Genomic DNA, 23,381 nt, shown 5'->3' with positions numbered 1-23,381 from the left:
AAGTTGCAGCAGAGGGCAAATGTGCCTGACTGGATTATGTCCCAGATTAGTATCTGATGGGAGCATAAAAATGTGGGGTGGTTCCATCAGTCAATACATAGTTCACAAGCTCTTAAAAATATTTGGGAAAGACAATAGAAAACCCTACTCAGTGATGGCAAAACAAACAAACAAACAAACAAAAACAAACAAACAAACAAAATTTGCAGTTGCAAAAAATAAAGATGCCATTTAGAGGTTCTTGTAATCTGTATGGTGGGATGGACTTTTGCCATTCCTTCACTACAGGTGAGAACCTCACACATCATAGCACATGCTAAGGATGCCACTGAATATTCAGGATGGTTCAGGCACAGAATGATGATTTAAGTTGTGACCAGGAAGAAGATGACCCCACCAAGTACAAAATGCAGAGATCATAATCCTCAGGAGTTTGCCACAAAACAACCCTATAATGGACTTTGCCTCATTATAGTCTGCCCATGGACTGTCTTGCCAGAGTGGTGCATGCTCTAGTTATCTCCTGCTTGGACTACTGCAATGTACTCTACGTGGGGCTACCTTTGAAAGTGACCTGGAAACTACAACTAATCCAGAATGTGGCAGGTAGACTGGTGACTGGGAGTGGCTGCCAAGTAACACCGGTCCTGAAAGACCTACATTGGCTCTGTTTCCGAGCACAATTCAAAGTGTTGGTGCTGACCTTTAAAGCCCTAAACGGCTTCAGCCCAGTATATCTGAAGGAGCATCTCCACGAAGTTAGAGAGAACCTTCTCAGTAGTGGCGCCCACCCTGTGGAACACCCTCCCATCCGATGTCAAGGAAATAAACAACTATCTGACTTTTAGAAGACATCTGAAGACAGCCCTGTTTAGGGAAGTTTTTAATGTTTGATGCTTTATCGTATTTTAAATATTTTGTTGGAAGCCGCCCAGAGTGGCTGGGGAAACCTAGCCAGATGGGAAGCGTATAAATCAATCATCATCATCATCATCTAACGTTAAGGCTTAGCTCCTTAGCATCCTTTCAGTTATTGGAAGAGAAACGCAGTCGGCTTTTGTTCAGATCCAGCTGGCGCCACTAGATGTCATGGCAGTCCTTTTCGATCGGAAGGAAGAAGTGGTGGAACCAGTTTGATTACATCCCTTTCTATGGCTGGAAACAGATGGTGCTTTTGCACTCCCAAGTATTAATGTATATACAGATCTTACTTTGTTGGAGTGGCACAGGATGGAGCCACACAGCAATTATAGTGCAGCAGAAATGTAAAAAATTGAGTCTATGAGAAGAAAAGCTTAGATGACTTAAATCACGTGGCTCTTTGTAAACCGCTTTGAGTTTTTTTTCTTTTTATAATCAAGTATAATTGTATAATTTTATAATTGTAGTAAATAAAACAGTGGCTTTAAGGAACCTCCATTTTCAGAGCCGATATATCACTGAATACCAGTTGCTGAGAAGCCACAGCAGTGGAGGGCTATGAAGAACCTAAGAAGTGCCTTGCTGGATCAGAGCATAGGCCCAACTGATCCAAGCACCCTGATAACTCCCCGCTCAAAAAAAAACTTCAAAAAATTACCACAAATCATTTTATGAATATATGCATGTGCCTTCATGCACCTAAAATGTCTTCCTTCTGAGGTAAAGCAGCTCTCTTCAAGGCTAGCTAGATGATTTACCAATGAGATAAAGCAGAACAAACAATGGCGAAATGTTGTGAGCCCACTCAGCCATCTTCCTTGAGTTGCAAAATACTTAGCGACTGAGTTACAGGATTGCAGTGTGGGGGTGATGGCCTCACTCACTAAAACACAGATATAGCATCCAAGAGGCTCCAACTGACTTGCGTTAAGGGAAGAACGAATGCAGGAAATCCTGTAAAACTGGCCTCATCTATTATGCTCTGAAATTTCTGTTTGAAATTTCCACCCCGGCACACAGCCCAGCTGCCAAAAAGAAGAAGGGCAGTCTAGCTGGGAGCAGGCTGAGGTGACTTCTTCAACTTCCTCACTCTAGGAAATATCTATGCAGTAATCTTTGGCAGTGCTAAAATTAGTACTTCGGCAGTTTTCATTGCATTCGTTTGACGCCCCCCTGCAATTTTCACTAATGTAAAAGATAAGTTCTTTTACATTTTAGTCATGCCTTAATATATTTACCAGTCCCTTTATGTGCTGACAAAGAAGCAAGTTGTGCTGAGCTCAGAGGGGCTTACATACCCCTGGGATAGCTCAGTCGGTAGAGCACGAGACACTTAATCTCAGAGTCGTGGGTTCGAGCCCCACGTTGGGCAAAAAAGGTTCCTGTGTTGCAGAGGGTTGGACTAGATGATCCTTGTGGTTCCTCCCATCTCAACAGTAAGTGGGAATTGGAATGCAGCCCTGGAATCTTGGGAAAATCATGTTGCTCTGAGGTATTGTGGGCAGTCAAAATGGTCAGTTGTTTCCCAGACACAGCTAGTGGATAAGTCCACATTAGGGCTGGGTGATATATTGATATATCATCCCAAACTGGTTTGAAGTCCATACTGTGATATCGGTTTCATAATTTTTGACCTGACAATATATTGTGAATCAAATCGTGGTCTGTGTGTGAGCGCGCTATGCAAAAATCACGATGTGGGGGAAAGGGTCGGCCAATGCCTCTACATAGCTCCATTCTTATTTCAGACATTGTAATATATAATGGGAAATGAGGAGGAGGGGGCAGAAGCAGAGAGGCAGCTGGCTGACATGGTGTCATTAGAAAGCATCCCATACCCTCCAGCTCCCAGAACCCGGTGAGCCTTAAAAGTAGGAGAACAAGGAGCTCAAAGGCAGAGGGCACATAGCAGCACCCGAATGAGGAAGTGGGAGAGACGGGGGTGGAGATTCACTCAGGATAACCCCATTATCCAAGAGGCTGGGTTCTATAGCCTGTCTCTGTAAATATTGAAATGAAAAAGGATGGTAAGAAACCTTTTCTTGTCTTTATACTTTCCTGGGCAACCAGCCAGGAGCAACTGGCAGCATCCTGACATGAGCCCCACTGTTCGCCTCTGCATAGTTCCTTCCTTATTTCAGACATTGTGATCTATCGGTCTAAACCACTGAGCCTCTTGGACTTGCCGATCAAATGGTTGGCGGTTCGAATCCCTGCAACAGGGTGAGCTCCCGTTGCTCTGTCCCAGCTCCTGCCAACCTAGCAGTTTGAAAGCACGCCAGTGCAAGTAGATAAATGGGTACCGCTGCGACGGGAAGATAAATGGCATTTCTGTGCACTCTGGCTTCCCTCATGGTGTTCCGTTGCACCAGAAGCGGTTTAGTCATGCTGGCCACATGACCTGGAAAGCTGTCTGTGGACAAACACCAACTCCCTCGGCCTGAAAGCGAGACAAGCGCTGCAACCCCATAGTCCCCTTTGACTGGACTTAACTGTCCAGGGGTCCTTTACCATTTCTTACCTTTATATCACAATGTTTAGCTGGTGATCTGTCACGATGTTGAAAGCCAGATACCGCCTAGCCCTAACCCATATCTAGATAAAACCTGCAGTTGGGGGCCTGACAGCAGTCGCTGGGATTAGGACTAAGGGGTGTCCTTACCAGTGGCCCCCTGAAACTGGAGCTAGTGCTGTTTGCCAGCATCATGCTATGCGTCTAAATGTTGGTGGAGACAAAGGTGAGAGGCTGCCTCAGCTTCCATGGGACCTGTTCCTGAACAAGCCCATGCTGGTATCAAATGGAGAAGTGTAATGAACTAGTATAGGCTGTGCAAGAGCAGAGATTGCAGAGCAGAGTCCACCTTCTGTACAAATGGCTGTGTACTGGGAAAGGAATCGTTGCTGTGTGGGCGTTAGAGTGGGAGGCTGCAAAGAATGGCTGGTACAGATAGGAAATGCAAAGAACGAACACGATAAGAGACATTTGCTCATCCCATGTGGTGGGGGCCGAGGAGGACACAGGAGCAGCGAGAGGGGAAAAAACTGAAAACACACAAACTAACTGGAATGGACATTGTGACTTTTGGCAGAGAAAGCACAAGTGTTGTGTCAGTTGCTCATTTATACTCCCTGGTAGCTCTCGCTATTGCAGCATTAAAAGCAAGGAAAATCAGGGAGACAAACAAACTTTGCCTGTACTGGATTCCACTGGATTTCAAGGTTCTCCAAAAATGTTTTCTGTAAAAGGCGAAAGATTGATACAATCTGAAGAGAAACCAGAAAATGGTTTCTGGAGTGCAAGCCAGCCAATCAGGAGGATCAATAGTCCTTTGGCTCAGTTTCTGGAATTTAGCAGGACGGGAGGGAGGAGAAAGGGCTTCCTGACTCTTTCCCTTCTCTCTTCCAAACATGGCCACTCTTTCCTCTCTCTCTCAGCCAGTGCTGCAAACAGAATGTTTGCAAGCTGCCCAGAGAACATAAGGTGATGTGCAACCCCCATCTCTGGCCAGCAAGAGACTGCAGGAGTTCCAGTGCTGACCTGGGTTCGGTTTCCTTGGCATGAAGGTTAATGCAGTTTGTGGTGGTTTTAGGACATGCGGTTTTATTTACACACATGTACAACCCGAGCATAGGGTGGAGGGGCTCACAGCATTAACACTCCTGCAGATCCTGCTTCCTCATTGGGTTTCCAGGGAGGCCTCCAAGTCATAGCTTTGGGTCGAGAAATGAGCAAGACACACCTCTGTGTCTCCAGTCATCATTGCCCTCCCCAACGTTTCCCTTTTGCTGCTGTCGGTCTCCTCCGGAGGAGAGTTGAGGGAGGCAGCTTCTAGACTGCTGAGAAGATCCTTCTCTTACTCAACTGTATTTAAAACAAGTTTCTGAAGTGCTCAAAGTGCTGCACCAGCAGTTGGAACTGCATAATAATAATAATAATAATAATAATAATAATAATAATAATAATTTATTTATACCCCGCCCATCTGGCTGAGTTTCCCCAGCCACTCTGGGCAGCTCCCAATCAAGTGTTAAAAACAGTGTCTGATAACTTTCTTTTCTGCTTTGCTTTTATGTATTTATATCTTTTCTAGTTTTGAATTTGTTCTGTGTACTATAAACTTCTGATTTCTGATCTTATTTGAATTTACAGGCATGCTTTGTAAACTTCCTTCTTCCCCCTAGACCCCATGCCTCACTGTTTTGCATTTTGATAAGAAGTGGTTTACAACCACTTCAGGCACTGCTCACTGTGGAAAGGGGGCATCTAAATCAATCGAATCGATCAAACTGACTAGCCCAGGAGCTCAGCTGCCAATGAAGCCATGTGAGCATGAGAAGGAACGAAGGGGTATAGTGTAGCTATTCTTGCATAATCCTTCTCAAACAGATGGATGCCAGCATGCAAAGGAACTGACAGTCAAGGTAGCATATGTGTAGTCTCTGTAGGTGTCACTGGTAGGAAGCCAAGCTTGGGAGATGAATACGGCTATGATTTATCTGTCCAACATGCACCTGCCATTGAAGCAATCCTGTCCCTGGAAACTGGAGTATAGTTTTAAGAGCTGGCTCCATGTGAGTATGATTTATTCCACACCAGTGATGGATTTGGCAATGTGCTTACAGGATGCTGTGCTCCTGGCTTGGCACTATGGTACAAAATTGCTTAAGAAGTATTATCTGAGTCAAAAGTAAACGTAATGAAGGTGAGGCAGATTTGACTTCTGTTGGATACAGCAGGACTTAGGCGTGGGTGACTTCTGTCATTTTTTTTTTTTTTGCACCAGTGCAATCATCTACTTTCCTGTTTGTTTTTCACGAATCTAAAAACATCATCATCATCATCATGTTTTAAACAAGTATGCTAATATTCATTGTGCATACTGCTCAAGCCCCTCCTTTTACTCTCCCAGTTGCTTTCATGTTCTTGTTACTGTTTCTGGACTCCTTTGTTCCAATTTAGATGACTTTTAAAAATAATAATGATAAGCAAAATCATGGAGAACATCCACCACTGGAGGCATCTGAATGCCAGTGGCTGGGAACCACACTTGGGCAGGGCACTGTTGCAGAAAGTCCTGCTTGTGGACTTCCCATGGGCATCTGATTGAGATGGGTTTTAGGTCTGATCTAGCAGGGCCCTTCCTATGCTCTCCTTTGTGCCCTCCGACAACCATTGAATCTGATTGACTGAAGAGAGAACTATGTATGTGTGACGTTAACATATGAGAGTGCTGGAGGTGAAATAGTTAAACAAGTTACCCAATCAGAACCCAGGGGGGTGGAGTCAGTGGGACTATAAAACCAGCTCTGGGAGGGGCGAAGGAGGGAGTTCTTTGGGAGTTGGGTGGTTGGTTGGAGTGGGAGTGAATTGGGATAGAGTCTGTGGGTAGGTTGAGTTAGTGTAGCAAAATAAGCTGAGTCAGGAACAGTTAGGAGCTAGGAAGACAAGTAAATATCTGAGAGGTAGTTTAGTGAGTGAGAGCAGGTAGCGGAAGTTATAGGTCTGGATAGGCAGCCCATGATTGTAGTTGACTGAGACCGTTTATGAAACCACACACTTGTTAAACTGAAATAAATAAACAGACTCAGTATTTTACCAGGTAGGGCCTGGGTAGTGGCAGCGAGAAATAAAGTGGATCAATAGACAGTGAAACGTCCAGGGACCCTGTGTGATCGCCACAGTATGTGATTTTGTCATCAAAATCTGATGCGATGATGCCATGGGGAACAATTAAACACAAGCAACCACTGAACAGTAGTGAAGATAAATGAGGCCAAAGACAGGGATGGCCAAGAAGATCAGCAATGGGGCTGAGAAGAAACAGCTGCCAGAGAAATAAAAGGGGGCATTTCAATAGTTCAGACCAGAAACCTTCCAGGGGACATTTATACTACACATAAAAAAGGAGAGAAGCAAGCACTCAAAAATCAATAAAGATTACAGTTTTGGTGACTGTTGAGAATTCGTTGTAACAGATCCTTGGGGCCTCATACATCTCCTTTTTATTCTGCAGTCATGATGATTTGTGCTTATGGTGCTATTATTCATGCAGATCAGGCTATCCATGGCTTCTAGAATACCAGTTGCTGGGTCTCATGTTCCAGCTGCATTTCTGTGTGTGTCTCATCATTTGGCCACTGTGAGAACTGACTCTAACCCAGCAGGGCTCCTCTCGAAAAATTAAGCCTTCAAATATTATTCCCTCTCCCCGCCCCAAATCTGAGCACCTCTGAAAACTACTTCTGTGAATTAGTGTCATGAAGATGATCCATGTCAGGTTGCGGGAATCTGAGTCCCTTGAGGTGTGGTTGCACACCAGCCAACTCCCATCAGCCTCAGCCGTAATGGCCAACAATTGGGGATGATAGGAGTTGTAACCTGAAAAAAATAGTCCCACCCATTATGTACCCAATCAGTTACTGCAGGTGAGGGCCTCCTGCAGATCCTGTCTTAATTTGGAGGTTCATTCTGCACCTACTCTTGCGAGTTATCTCCCCTTAAACATTAGACAAATGACAACTCCATCTTTTTTCTGGCACCTACTGAAGACCTTCTTCCAACAAGCCTTTCAACTAGGCATATTTCATAGCCTACTTCTTTACTGCAATTGCTTTCATATGCTTTACTGTTTGTGTGTTTGTTGTCCTGTGCTCCTCTGGGAGGAAGGATGGGCTATAAATGTAAACAACAACAACAACAACAATAACCACCTGTAGGGCTGCCATACACCCGGAATTTCCCAGACAGAGCTGGGATTCTGCCATCGGAAACAGTATCTGGGCTGAAATCGCTGAAATGTCCAAGAAAATCTGGACATATGGCAACCCATGTAGGAAGTGTAGATTGTATCCGATCAGCTGAAAAATCACAGGAAACACTACTGTCTTCTTCATGGTTCTCCTGTGGGGGCTGTAATGTTTGATTTGACCTCTGGTTTGTTGCAAAAAACAATACCAGGACACCTACTGTTTATGCTCTGAAGGGAGCATGGAAAATAGTCAGAAAAGAAGTATTTGGAGACTCCTTTTCATTCCCACATCATTCTGCACTGCCTCTGGTTTGAAAAAGAGAAGGACTCCACATTGGGTTGCCAAAATGCTTTATTCCAAAGCTTCATTCAGAATTCACTGACACTTAGGGCTGAAGGGGATTTACTATTTTGCCAACAAATAATGTGTAGTTGGTCTGTCTTTCATACATCAGCACAAAAAAAGGCATGTTGAATTCTAAGGTTGGAGGCATAGACATAGGTATGGCTTCCAAAACAGTGGCTGCCGCTGCCTCTGACCCTTTCTCATCCACAGTGAGCACAGCCTTATGGGTAGCCTGAGGAAGAACAAAGAAAGACATCAGAGTTTGGAGAGGAGAAAAGGATTTCATTTGTGAAGGAAATGCTTTTTTTGAAAGGCCTTTGTCTTCACTGCCGCTTACCTCTGGCCATCTATGTGATTTCCCCTTCTGTCAATGAGTAACTTTGCTGAGGTGACATCACAAAAACACATGGGTTGGTGCAACCAATCACAATAAATGCCTATGAGGGCAAATGAGACCCTCAGCAGCCAGGGACTCAAAAGGGTATCAGAACTCTGGGGCAAACCCTAATGTTCAGAAATGTGAGCTTTGTTGGCACTGAGGAGGCTAACGCTGGAGAGAATATCATAGTCAGACAGCATATGGCACAGTCCTATTTCAAATACATGTCTTCAAATAAAAAAAGAACAGGGTGGACAAGGCCTGGCTTCAATACTTAGTCTCCTAGGGCAGCTGCCAAGACCCCAGTACAGTGTTACCTCTGGATGTGAATGGGATCTGTTCCGGAGCCCTGTTCGCATCCAGAAGTGAACGCAACCAGCATCCACGCATCTGCATGTGCCCGGGTCACGATTTGCCGCTTCTGCGCATGCGCGTGACATCATTTTGACCGTCTGCGCATGCGTGGGTGGTGAAACCCGGAAGTAACATGCTCCGTTACTTCCAGGTCACCGCAGCTTGCAACCCGAAAATACTTATCCCGAAGCTACTTCAACCTGAGGTATGACTGTAGTATCCAACACTTCTGCCACCTGCTCTGGGCCTACATTATGGCTAAATTTTAATCCTGCCAAATGTAACATTTATTTAATTTATCGTAGTTGTGCTCAATTTCATTTCCCATTCATACGAGCAGGTTGTATAGCTCCTTCCTCTTTGATATGTCCACTTTCTCTGGTCCTCATCTCCTTAATTCTGTGGTGTGTTGCAACTCGTATTATTAGGCAATATGGTCCTTAAGATTTGTAAGAGGGAGTCTTTGCTTACCATCCTTACCAGCACCTACTAGCAAGGCTTGCCTGGTGCCTTCATTATATATCTTTAGGTGCCAGGTGAAAATATTCCTCTTAAACTAGGCCTTTGGGTGATTAAAATCTTATACCCTTTTTAAATGTGTTTGATGAAGGGGATTTATTGGTTTGTTTTCGTTTTATTATGCATATTGTGTTCTCATTTTGCATTTTTATGTTTGGATGAACAGTGGTATACAATTTTAACTAATAAGAATAAGAATAATTTAAACAGATGGAGCACAATTAATTCAACTTGCCCAAATAAAACAAGATACTTTGCAAAAAAAAAAAAGAAAAAAAAGAGAAGAAGTCATGTGACTAAAGGGAATTCTTGTTTTCAACTTACTTTTCCCACTTTCAAACGCTGCCCAGTGATTCCTGTCAGATCAGCTTGATCACTGAAGACATCAGTAATGCCCATTTTGCTGAGGGTCTCCTCTAGTTCATAGCTGGCAGAAATATTAAACTTTGGAAGGAACACAGATGCTGTAGCACTTCAGGAACAGAAAGATACAAGAAATTACTTCAATTATTTGCTCAAATGGCTGACATCTAGAAGGGCATCACACGGCTCCCAAGCAGATATGATAGAAACATATTCTTACTGAGACTCAATGTGCTTGGAGCCTTGTCCAGCTATGGCAACCATCACCATCCTGGTACGTACCATGTATTTTGGATTACGGTTCCTATAAGCCCTAGTTAGCGCAGCCCTGCTGGCTGGGGCTGATGGGAGCTGTAGCTTAAAACATCCTGCGTGCACCAGGTTGCTGAATGCCGTGTTACAGCAACAAACTTTATGTAGGGCTGCCCTTGAGAACTTTTCAAAGGCTTCAGCCGGTGCAAAATGTTGTGGCATGGCACCCCGTTCAGTATAAAGGTACTCAGCAAAATGGCACCCAGTTCCACAGCCTGTGAATGGAGCTGCAATATTTCCCTTTGTTGCAGCATGAAAGCATATTCCATCCGTTATACTTTGCATTTGCAGAGCACATTTCAGGTTTGAGGAGCTCCATATATGTTATCTCAGAACAAGGCCAGCCATAGCATTAGGCAGAGTGAGGCAGCTGTCTCAGGTGGCAGAAATTTGGGAGTGACAACAAGATGATGATGGACAGAACTGTAGGTAAAGGTAAAGGACCCCTGGACGGTTAAGGTGACTATGGGGTGTGGTGCTCATCTTGCTTCAGGCTGAGGGAGCCAGCTAATAGATTAACAGACAGATTTCCGGGTCATGTGGCCAGCATGACTAAACTGCTTCTGGTGCAACGGAACACCGTGACGGAAACCAGAGCGTACAGAAACACCATTTACCTTCCCGTCGCAGTGCTGCCTATTTATCTACTTGCACTGGTATGCTTTAGAACTACTAGGTTGGCAGGAGCTGGGATAGAGCAATGGGAGCTCACCCTGTCACATGAATTCGAACTGCCAACCTTTTGATTGGCAAGCCCAAGAGGCTCAGTGGTTTAGACCACAGTGCTACCCACATCCCACAGAGCTATGAATAGACAGAGCTGTGTACTCAGGTGCAGCAGACGATTCTGGTTACTACCGATGTTAAAGTATGATTTGAATGGCCAGTCAAGTCAGCTTCTGTATGTGACATGGGGGAAGCATCCAGTCATTTGTCTCAGGGCAGCTTACTCTGTGGCATTAACACCTTCATGTTTTAATTAGACACAAGCATTTTGGTTATATGAGGCTGGTTATCCTACAGCTACGGCTAGGAGTAGTCTTACAACTAGATAAGTTTGCCATGGCAAAGTAAGAGCAGTCCTAACATTCAGAAAGGCTTTCCTATATTATATGGTCCACATCTAGTCCTTTACCTTGTAAGTGGTATGGTAATCGAAGACAGTAAGGCTGGATCTACACTGATCTGTAAAAACGCTGTAAAAAATCCCCCACAATATAGCTCTTAATACAATTTCCTATTGCCGACGGATTGCTGCTCTACAGCACCCTCTGGTGTCACATTTTTATAATGCATTTTAACGTTATAACCGACCAGTGTAGCTTTGCCCTAAGTTGCTGATTGGTTACAAATATATCTAATGGAAACATTAAAGAAGCAACACAAAACTTACCGGTGGAGCTTTACTGCCCATTTGGTCCAAGTATCTAATGAGAAAGCCTCCTCTACCTGCTTGAGTTTTCCGGAGTCTGGCAGAATAAAGAATGTGGTGGCACTCCCCTTGTAGTCCATTCGTAGCACTTTGCAATGCAATTCAGCATCATAGTAATACCAGAACCAGCCCAGCCTGTGCATCATTGGGACTTTGACAGTTGTGTGTTCGTTCACAAAGAAGTCCCTTTCTTCTGTCTGAGCTGGATCAAAAGGTTTTTCCCAGGCACCTTAAGAGAAAAGAAGAGACCACCACCACATTACGGAGAGATTACACAGTTCATTCAAATCACAACATTTGATCTTATTTGCAATATTAGTGTGTTTTTTTCTGGCAGAGATTGTTGCTACATGTCAGCGGGTTCATAGACAGGCACCGTTTGTTTTCCCATCGCAGTGCTGCAGCAGTCTAGACTCCAGCTCAGCTTCCTGAACTGCTATGTAGGGTTGAATACGGTTGATATATGTTTATGCATCAGAGGGGGGGGAAAGGGCAAGATATGATTGCGTTTGGTGCACTGTTTAACTGGGGTGTGTTTTCCTGCACCTGCAGCTAGTTCGTCACGTGAGAATGAGTCAGCAACCATGTGAGAACAACTCAGCAGAAACTACAATATAAAGGCTGCTGTGTTTGGAGGCAAGTTTGCTCTCAGCCAGAGTGTGGTCTGTATGCTGTAAGGAAAGTATCTGCTGTATGTATCTGGAACTGCATTATTGTCAGTAAAGCAACTGATTCTTCTTAGAAGTGTTTACTGTTTCTCTGGTCTTTTGCACACCCTGCTGACATTGGGGTGGGCACTTTGCACATGCCCCAACAAATATGACAGCAACAAAGCTGCACCAGAGCAGTGCATTTTACACAATAAGAAAGTAAAGGAAATTAATTGCTTAGCTGAGGGGGTCAAATGTAGGATCCAAGCCCACAGGCATCACTTGGGGCATCCCTCTCCACCACCTCACCACCTCCTCCCGGTGCTTCAATTACACTGGATAAAAAGTTAAACCTCTTGCTGGATCCTTTAGGAATCCCCACCCCAAACCCTAAATATGGGAGCATTTTTAAGAAGGCCACGGCTGGGGAAGAAAAGGTTAACTTTCCCCATCTGCTGTGGACCTCCCCCTCCCCAAACTGCTGTACAACAATGGTGCCTGAAAAAAGTATATGGTTGGCTTCAATTTCCATCAAGCTCAAATAAGGCATAGGGGGCTCTTTTCAGCCAGGGGTTGGGGAGTTGTAGCTAGGAAGGGAAGAGTTAACCATTACCACCATGGCCACTGTGGGTCATGCAACAAAAATGCCTTCTGTGCTGCAATTAGGATAATGGTGGAGACATTACAGTAAGAGACTCTAGGGGTGAAAGAATGAATAGCTGAAATGTAGGTTGAATGTGTTCATGTTACAGCTGGGTGCCCGCCCTGTGGAACACCCTCCCATCCAATGTCAAGGAAATAAACATCTATCTGACTTTTAGAAGACATCTGAAGGCAGCCCTGTATAGGTGAGTTTTTTAAATTTGAGGGTTTCTGTGTTTTAATATTTTGTTGGCAGGCGCCCAGAGTGGCTGGGGCAATCCAGTCAGATGGGTGGCAAATAAATAATAAAATTATTTTTTATTATTACTGGTGAAGATAACATGTGGTGGCAGCTTCACTCTGAGACTCAAGGTTGCCTGGACTCTCGATCACTCAAAGTGTGAATGATGTCAGAGGCTGGGGATATGTATGCAAACCCTACCCTCTAGGTCCTCACATGAATTGCACCCCCTTCAGTTGAGCAGGGAGGTTTTGTAGGCAGCTTCTACTGAACTCACTTGAACAAGAGTAGGACACTTTGTGTGACGTTATCAGTGTTCCTGGTCATATGGAGGGAACTACACACATCCAAGGGAACACAAACAGAAGCCCCTCAAAGATTTTTCCCCAGCAAATGAGGGGATGCTTGTGGACTAAATATTTGGGGGGATTAAAGGAAGGGGATCATTGGCTCACTCCATGCCTTTGTCCCCAGATACATGCCTCAAGTCACAGGCAAAGGATTCTCCCTGATAATAATAATAAATAATAGTTATTTTATTATTTCTACCTCGCCCATCTGACTGGATTGCCAAGAGATGGGATTTACTCTGAGCCCATGAGCCCCTTCTGAGCAAAGTGCAAATTTCAAAGAACTGCTGCGTTTCAGCTTTCACATGGTTTCGGAAAATTCAAATTAGAAGGTTTGTCTTAAAATCTGAACAGAGTTGAATTTATCCCCCACCCCAAAGTGTACCTTTAAAGAATATGTAGTTCGCTACAGCCAGTGAGGTATCTGGATCAAGACCCTTGACGATCTCTGAAATTTTCCCGTGGGTTTTCTTCTCTATATAATCGTTGATTTGTTTCTCGGCTTCTTTTGGCTCCTGGAATTTCGTGGGCAACACCTCTGCGGCGTAAAAAGCCTTGACGTCATCCAGAAAGGTTGGTAATGCCTCCAGGCCCTCCCTTAAAAAAAGAGCATCTCCTAGCTCGAGTTGGTACTCAGAATCTGAGCGAGTGAGCACGGAAAAGTCATTATGGAGTGCCCGGTGGATCTCCTTTTCTGGAATTTCTGTCAGGTTAAAGCAAAGGCCTTCTAGGATCTGAGTGCGTGTGGCAGATTTTGCCCCCAGTGAAAGAAGGGAAAAGGCAGATGCAATAGTGACGGGCGAGAAGAAAATATTTGCATCAGGTGAGGCTGAAGAAGCCAGACTAATAAATTTAATTGCAAAACGGCCAATATTTGGATATATAGCAGTTAGCTGTGTGCTGTTCTGTTCATCAGGACCCTGATGATGCCCATTGGAGAGGCTGGCCAATATCAAACAGAGACAGATGGCAGAGTGCATTCTTCTGGTCAGTTCTTCTGCGAATTGAGAGAGAGAGATTTTTACTTGCCACAAAATGTGTTAGTAGCCACAGCAGCAACAACAACTCAAAACAGTTCTTGCTCCCATTCAGAGTCAGCTCATCTCCTGAAGGTCAACATGAGAGGAAGATGGAAGAAGCATTTCACAATGTGTTGTCAGACTTCAGTCAAGAATGTACTTTACTGGCTCCACTCCAAACACAATGCATACCTCAACGCCATAATATGCACACATCTATCTGCAATATAGATTTGCACATGTTGGTTATGCTTTAGTGCAGACCCTCCAAGTGTCCCTATTTTCCAAGGACAGTCCCAGATTTACGGTTTCTGATTTGATCCTGGAATGTCCCGCTTTTCCTTAGGACATCCCTACTTTCATGGAGAAATGTTGGTGGGCATGGAGTTATGTGACCCCCCAAGCCAAAGAGATAAGTAACTATACAACCTTTAGAAGACATCTGAAGGCAGCCCTGTATAGGGAAGTGGTTTTTTAAATGTTTAATGTTTTATTATGTTTTTATATATGTTGGAGTGACTGGGGCAACCCAGTCAGATGGGTGCGGTATAAATGATGATGATGATGGAATAAAGGTAATGGTTAAGGGACCCCTGACCATTAGGTCCAGTCGCGGATGACTCTGGGGTTGCGGCGCTCATGTCACTTTATTGGCCGAGGGAGCCGGCATACAGCTTCTGGGTCATGTGGCCAGCAGGACTAAGCCGCTTCTGGTGAACCAGAGCAGTGCACGGAAACACCGTTTACCTTCCCGCTGGAGCGGTACCTATTTATGTACTTGCACTTTGACGTGCTTTCGAACTGCTAGGTTGGCAGGAGCAGGGACCGAGCAACAGGAGCTCACCCCGTCACGGGGATTCGAACTGCTGACCTTCTGATCGGCAAGTCCTAGGCTCTGTGGTTTAACCCACAGCACCACCCGCATCCCTTGATGATGGAATAGGACATCCCTATTTCTTCAGAGAAATGTTGGAGGGTATGTTAGTGTGCACATGGTATGGAGCCAACCCCCGCTTTGCAGGTCTAGCTGCCTACGGCATGGCATAAATGTGGACGATGTGACAATGTCCACGATTGGCCAGTGAGAACATAAGAAGATCTCTGCTGAATCAAACCAAAGCCCCATCTTGCCCAGCATCCTGTTCTCACGGTGGGAAACCAGGTGCTTATGGGAAGTAGGACTTGACTGCAACAACACTCTCCCTACTTGTGATTTCCAGCAACTGCTATTCACAAACAGGTTATCTCTGACAGTGGAAGCGGAACATAGCCACCATGGCTTGTGGTTGTTAATAAACTTATCCTCTATTAATGTGACTGATCCTCTTAGGTTGTAAACCATTTGAGTGCTTTGTTAAAAAGCCGACACATAAATGGAGTGTATAAATAAAGTAAATGAGAACTCTAGTGATACAAGTGCACTCAATGACTTTTGTATCTATGTCACTACTCGGAGCAATGGATTTTTCAACCAGCCTGGTGTCCTCCAAGTCTTTTGGACTTCAACTCCAGCAGCCCCAGTCATCATGGCCAATGATCAGGAATGATGGGAGATGTAGTACAAAAATAATCTAGAGGACAGTAGGTTGTGGAGGGCTGCTTTAAAGAGTTTCGCTACTAGCAAACTACCCCTGTTGGAGTACGCACAAAGCAATTCATTTTTGGTTACTTGAAGGGATTGAAATACATTTCCCTTGCAAGAAGCTTAATCTAAAAAAACACTAATCAGAATATCTAGAAATTCAAACAAAACCAAAACCCCCATACCCAAATAAAATAAATAAACCAAAAACAGCCCAATCAAACTCAAACTTTGATCCCCAAGTACAAGAACAAATATTTGTTGCAGGAAATGATTATGACAGTCATCCTGGACTTTGAAAAGTCTCAGGTGTGCAATAGCATTGTCTGGGGATACATGCCTGGTGCCACTGTGCCATTTTGCACGTAGGATTTGGGTAATTTAAAGCGACATGCATGCAATTATTGCAGGTTAGCCAAAAGCAAGCTCTTGTGAGCCAATTAGCTGTGAAAATATCAGTCAGTCAGTCACCAGGACTGCAGACCTGATGACTTTAAGAGTTTAAAATGCTATATGTATTTATTGTTTTTAAAGTTTATTCAATATAACTTTTTTTTAAGCATTTTGGATTTTTAAATATTTATGTTTAAATATTCACAATTTAAACATAAAATTCATACATTTATTATTTTAATGTGAAAGTTTGCACATGTTCACCTTTTATTTTAGAATTGAAGCAATGTAGATTGCAGGTGCAAGGTAGCCTTAAAAATGAATGTGTAATGATTTGCATCTATTTTGAAAAAAAAGCAGCAATTAAAAAATGGGATGGCAATGATAATTATTCCCATTTATTGGAGCTTTTTTTCACTGTCCCTTCACCAAAAATTCACAGGTTGGGTTACAAAATATAAGGGAATGCTTAGTCTCTTTAACAATCTGCCTCACCCCATACCTAGTCTTTCCTTTACACCTGACCAATTCCCTTCCTTTACACTTCACCCATCACCTATCCCTTATAGTTCCCCCAACCACCCTCCCCTCACAGTTCACCTCAAGCAACTAGCCCCAGCCTCACCTCTATTAAAAGGAGCCTGGCAGACACTTCAGAGAGCTCCCACCCTCCTTTAAACACCGTGATGTTTAACAGAGGGTGAGTGGTTTGCCAAATCGCTATCTGACATGCCTTCCATGCACCTTTAAACAGCTCGCCTGGGCTGCCCGCTTCTTGCTCACTTGCCTGTCTGCCATTCTGCCATCACGTTGGAATTGTCAAAGCCGCCAATTAGCAGCTACCTAAACTGCAGCATGATCACAGTCTTACAAATTTATTATATAGTAAGACAATATTAAAATCAACTTACAATCAGAAAAACAGGGGGGTTCTATATCTTTTAACTGAAGATGCATCTATCTATCATCTATCATCTATCTATCTATCATCATCATCTATCTAGAGTCTAGGTTTCAAATGCTAGAAAAAGAAGTTCAAACTATACTAGGTAGCTATAAGCTAAACACAAGTTTGTGAGGTGAATTAAAAACAGCAAGGTGGAGGTCATTTCTACATTGGATCTTCTTCTGAGTAAGCATTTAATTGCATTTAGTGTTTTAGAGCTGGCCAGAGAGGGCTGGTACATTCCCAATGGCATTATTTGACTTCCATGCTTTACAGTAGCATAGGAAACATAGTAGCATAGGAAGTTACCTAAAACAGCCAGGCCATTGTTCAGTCTAGTTCAGTATTGTCTGCACTGATTGATAGCTGCTCTCCAGTGTTTCAGGCAGTGGGCATTCCTAGCGCTGCCTGAAGATGCTATGGTTTGTTCTGCCCTGAGCTCTGGCCCTTCCCCCATACTCTTTCCATGCAATCACATTCTCTTTTCAATATACTCATGTTTACTTTCTTCTAAATCATTAAAAAACTCTATAATACATGCCAATCTTGGAAATGTGTATGCTTTTCTGCACCAGATGATGTTCACTCCCCTTTTCATGCATGAGTACAAAGAAATCATTTTTAAACTTGGAAACAAAAAATATGCTTTCATTTCTCCGGTTTATGTGCACAAACATAAACAATCAGCACAAAAATTTGAAGGGAAATCTGGGGAAACTTTCACAATTACCCAACATCCTGAGTGACGAGGACATTAAAGTAAGCTTATGTATGATTCTGAGTAGTGCAAGAAATAAAAATCCTAAGAATCACTCCTATTGGCCCTGATAATGGACAACAAGAAGTCACTTAAAGACAGTTTTTTTCAGGAGAATAGGCAGATTTAAAGATACTCACTTGAAAATATGGCACAGTATTTTCAAATACATTGCGAAGCAGTATTTAACTGCTCTATCCCCTGGTTTATCCAGATGAGTTTGCTTATTCTGTATTCATCCTGATTTGCTTGCATGGTAGATTGACTACGGACAGTATCTAAATAACGTGTTCAGTCAGTGCAAAGATTTAAACTTGAGCAACAGTTCCACTGTGCAAACGTTGATCCAGGCACTGATGGGACACTGGCTGGATACTGCCCTGTGTCTGATCTGCATGTCAATAAGCTTTTATCCTTCACTCATCCTGATTTGCTTATACTGTTTTTACACATCTTCCAATTTATCATTTGTTCACCCCCACACTTTTAAGTGCATTTTTACCCATTGCTTTCCAAAGCAATGGATTTGTTGCTGTAGGGCAACAAAACACTTTTATCCACTTTAACTGCACAAGCCTGAAAAGGTTCTGGTATGCGCTTGAACTTCCCCTGCAAAACAGTGACAGTTTTGAGGACACCCAAAGAGGACAGATACTTACAGCAGTTGTGCAGAACCTTCCTTTCTGTTAGAATGCCTCTGATTCTTTATGATCTGCTATTTATGCAAACTGCAATGTGTGCGCAGTGCTTCATTAATACTTAACCGGGACTGTTGAAAGGTATTTGTTTTAAACATTGTCCAAACATTGCCAAAGAAGAGTCTTTGCTCTTCAGGCAAGAATAAATCCATTTGCTGACCTTGGCTGGGGACAGGGGTGGAGGAAGGGGGGGGTGCAGTTTACATGTTACCACCTGATGGTGTACAGGTTAAAGAGGGAATGGTTTGTAAACTCAAGAAATCCCTGTATTGTTTGAAACAGAGCGCTTGATACTGGCACACTAAACTAACAGAGGTACTGTTCTCATTAGATTTTAAACAAGGGAAAGCTGACTTGTGTGTTTGTGAAAGAAAACAACCAACACAAACTTTACTGCATTTGCTTTGTTGATGATATTCTGTTTTTGTGGAAAAATGAAGCAGAGTACAAAAACACACTTGCCAAACTGCAGAGACATTTTGATATGAAAAATCTTGGAGATGTAACCAATTATCTCTCTCTAGAAATAGAAAGAAATGAGCAAGGTGATATTTTGGTACATCAGACACACAAAATCAGAGATGTGATTGATGAATTAAACTTGAGTGATGCCACTGCTGTAGACACACCCATGGTCACAGGTTTCAAACATGATGATACTGGGTGATACGTTCTCTGATAATACATTGTTCAGAAGTGTGTTAGGAAGGCTCAGTTTTATTGCAAGGCGCAGTAGACTGGTTATAGCTGTCAGCATAAATCTGCTCAGCAGACGTGCTACTCGACCTGCTATTCAATACTGTTGTTGTTTAGTCGTTTAGTCGTGTCCGACTCTTCGTGACCCCATGGACCAGAGCACGCCAGGCACTCCTGTCTTCCACTGCCTCCTGCAGTTTGGTCAGACTCATGTTTGTAGCTTCGAGAACACTGCCCAACCATCTTGTCCTCTGTCGTCCCCTTCTTCTTGTGCCCTCAATCTTTCCCAGCACCAGAGTCTTTTCCAGGGAGTCTTCTCTTCTCATGAGATGGCCAAAGTATTGGAGCCTCAGCTTCAGGATCTGTCCTTCCAGTGAGCACTCAGGGCTGATTTCCTTAAGAATGGATACGTTTGATCTTCTTGCAGTCCATGGGACTCTCAAGAGTCTCCTCCAGCACCATAATTCAAAAGCATCAATTCTTCGGTGATCAGCCTTCTTGATGGTCCAGCTCTCACTTCCATACATCACTACTGGGAAAACCATGGCTTTAACTATACGGACCTTTGTTGGTAAGGTGATGTCTCTGCTTTTTAAGACGCTGTCTAGGTTTGCCATCGCCTTTCTCCCAAAGAGCAGGCGTCTTTTAATTTCGTGACTGCTGTCACCATCTGCAGTGATCATGGAGCCCAAGAAAGTAAAATCTCTCACTGCCTCCATTTCTTCCCCTTCTATTTGCCAGGAGGTGATGGGCCCAGTGGCCATGATCTTCGTTTTTTTGATGTTGAGCTTCAGACCATATTTTGTGCTCTCCTCTTTCACCCTCATTAAAAGGTTATTTAATTCCTCCTCACTTTCTGCCATCAAGGTTGTGTCATCTGCATATCTGAGGTTGTTGATATTTCTTCCGGCGATCTTAATTCCTGCTTGGGATTCATCCAGCCCAGCCTTTCGCATGATGAATTCTGCATATAAGTTAAATAAGCAGGGAGACAATATACAGCCTTGCCGTACTCCTTTCCCAATTTTGAACCAATCAATTGTTCCATATCCCATTCTAACTGTAGCTTCTTGTCCCACATAGAGATTTCTCAGGAGACAGATGAGGTGATCAGGCACTCCCATTTCTTTAAGAACTTGCCATAGTTTGCTGTGGTCGACACAGTCAAAGGCTTTTGCATAGTCAATGAAGCAGAAGTAGATGTCTTTCTGGAACTCTCTAGCTTTCTCCATAATCCAGCGCATGTTTGCAATTTGGTCTCTGGTTCCTCTGCCTCTTCTAAATCCAGCTTGCACTTCTGGGAGTTCTCGATCCACATACTGTTTGAGCCTTCCTTGTAGAATTTTAAGCATAACCTTGCTAGCGTGTGAAATGAGTGCAATTGTGCGGTAGTTGGAGCATTCTTTGGCGCTGCCCTTCTTTGGGATTGGGATGTAGACTGATCTTCTCCAATCCTCTGGCCACTGCTGAGTTTTCCAAATTTGCTGGCATATTGAGTGAAGCACCTTAACAGCATCATCTTTTAAAATTTTAAATAGTTTAGCTGGAATATCATCACTTCCACTGGCCTTGTTATTAGCAGTGCTTTCTAAGGCCCATTTGACTTCACTCTCTAGGATGTCTGGCTCAAGGTCAGCAACCACACTGCCTGGGGTATACGAGGCATCCATTTCTTTCTGGTATAGTTCCTCTGTGTATTCTTGCCACCTCTTCTTGATGTCTTCTGCTTCTGTTAGGTCCTTTCCACTTTTGTCTTTTATTATGGAAATCTTTGTACGAAATGTTCCTTTCATATCTCCAATTTTCTTGAACAGATCTCTGGTTCTTCCCATTCTGTTGTTTTCCTCTATTTCTTTGCATTGCTCGTTTAAGAAGGCCTTCTTGTCTCTCCTTGCTATTTTTTTGAAATCCGCATTCAATTTCCTGTATCTTTCTCTATCTCCCTCACATTTTGCTTGCCTTCTCTCCCCCGCTATTTGTAAGGCCTCATTGGACAGCCACTTTGCTTTCTTGCACTTCCTTTTCATTGGGATGGTTTTAGTTGCTGCCTCCTGTATAATGTTACGAGCCTCTATCCATAGTTCTTCAGGCACTCTGTCCACCAAATCTAAATCTTTAAACCTGTTCCTCACTTCCACTGTGTATTCATAAGGGATTTGACTTAGATTGTATCTTACCGGCCCTGTGGTTTTTCCTACTTTCTTCAGTTTAAGCTTGAATTTTGCTATAAGAAGCTGATGATCTGAGCCACAGTCAGCTCCAGGTCTTGTTTTTGCTGACTGTATAGAGCTTCTCCATCTTTGGCTGCAGAGAATATAATCAATCTGATTTCGATGCTGCCCATCTGGTGATGTCCATGTGTAGAGTCGTCTCTTGTGTTGTTGGAAAAGAGTGTTTGTGATGACCAGCTTGTTCTCTTGGCAGAACTCTATTAGCTTTTACCCTGCTTCATTTTGAACTCCAAGGCCAAACTTGCCAGTTGTTCCTTTTATCTCTTGGCTCCCTACTTTAGCATTCCAATCCCCTATAATGAGAAGAACATCCTTCTTTGGTGTCATTTCTATAAGGTGTTGTAAGTCTTCATAGAATTGGTCAATTTCAGTTTCTTCAGCACCAGTGGTTGGTGCATAAACTTGGATTACTGTGATGTTAAAAGGTCTGCCTTGGATTCGTATCGAGATCATTCTATCATTTTTGAAATTGCATCCCAGTACAGCTTTCGCCACTCTTTTGTTGACTATGAGGGCCACTCCATTTCTTTTACGGGATTCTTGCCCACAGTAGTAGATATGATGGTCATCCGAACTGAATTCGCCCATTGCTGTCCATTTTAGTTCCCTGATGCCCAGGATGTCAATATTTATTCTTGCCATCTCATTTTTGACCACATCCAACTTACCAAGGTTCATGGTTCTTACATTCCAGGTTCCTATGCAATATTTTTCTTTACAGCATTGGACTTTCCTTTCGCTTCCAGGCATATCTGCAACTGAGCGTCCTTTTGGCTTTGGCCCAGCCGCTTCATCAGCTCTGAATCTACTTGTACTTGTCCTCCGCTCTCCCTCAGTAGCATGTTGGACGTCTTCCGACCTGAGGGGCTCATCTTCCAGCGTCATAACTTTTATATGCCTGTTGTCTTTGTCCATGGAGTTTTCTTGGCAGGGATACTGGAGTGGCCTGCCGGTTCCTGCTCCAGGTGGATCACATTTGGTCAAAACTCTCCACTATGACCTGTCCATCTTGGGTGGCCCTGCACGGCATAGCTCATAGCTTCTCTGAGTTATTCAAGCCCCTTCGCCACGGCAAGGCAGTGATCCATGAAGGGGATTGGAAAGCCCCATTCAAGCTCCATTCAAGACTGGAAAGCACTAAAACGCATAGCCAGATATCTAAAGGGTACTATGCACTACAGATTAAGGTTTACTAACCAAAAATCTGGAGGTCTTGAAATTTATGCTGACGTGAGTTTTGGAGATGACGCTACTGACAGTAAAAGCACTTCAGGAATGTGTTACTTATATAATCAATGTCAGTTTGGTCTTGCAGAAAGCAAACTACAGGGTAAAAGTGGGTCTTATAGAGCAAAAAATATGGTATATAGTGGACAGGAGAAAAGAATTTGTTCTACACTGTCCAGCACATTTAAATAACATAAGCAATGTTTCTAGGGATGTTTAAGTATCTCCCCTTAACAAAAGCTGACGGGAAAATGTTCAGTTGGGTTAACATAAATGCCCTGCATTGGTCTGGAATTATTAACTTTAAGATATAAGTGATCCTGTTATCGGTTGTATTTAAACCATAGAACCTGGGGGAGCAGATTTTATCTATAGCTGACTCATGTTTTGTTTTTCAAAAGCAATCTAATTTGGATATTGCAATAAATATATTGCTCACAAAAATTATTCCAAGTCAATACTAATAGATCTAATTTTGCTGTGTATGAATTGGCGCCATCTGGATTTTTAGAAGTCCTTAAGTCAGGCATGATCAAAGTGTGGCCAGATTAGGCCTACCATTCGGTTTAATCCA

The 23,381-nt window shown here is 43.4% G+C and overlaps 1 protein-coding gene across 1 annotated transcript; it reads right to left on the bottom strand.

The window, feature by feature from the left end:
* Positions 1 to 8,001: 8,001 nt before the first annotated feature.
* Positions 8,002 to 18,696, bottom strand: LOC128407504 (alpha-1-antiproteinase-like). Its single transcript, XM_053375939.1, has 5 exons — positions 18,615 to 18,696; positions 13,644 to 14,255; positions 11,337 to 11,604; positions 9,593 to 9,740; positions 8,002 to 8,248 (listed from the first exon to the last, which is right to left on the bottom strand). Exons 2-5 carry the CDS (start codon positions 14,236 to 14,238, stop codon positions 8,057 to 8,059), a joined length of 1,203 nt encoding a protein of 400 aa, XP_053231914.1. The 5' UTR covers positions 14,239 to 14,255; positions 18,615 to 18,696; the 3' UTR covers positions 8,002 to 8,056.
* Positions 18,697 to 23,381: the final 4,685 nt, after the last annotated feature.

Source organism: Podarcis raffonei, chromosome 1 (assembly GCF_027172205.1).
Source record: "Podarcis raffonei isolate rPodRaf1 chromosome 1, rPodRaf1.pri, whole genome shotgun sequence".
NCBI lineage: Eukaryota > Metazoa > Chordata > Lepidosauria > Squamata > Lacertidae > Podarcis > Podarcis raffonei.
This window is presented reverse-complemented; position numbering and strand designations above follow the sequence as displayed.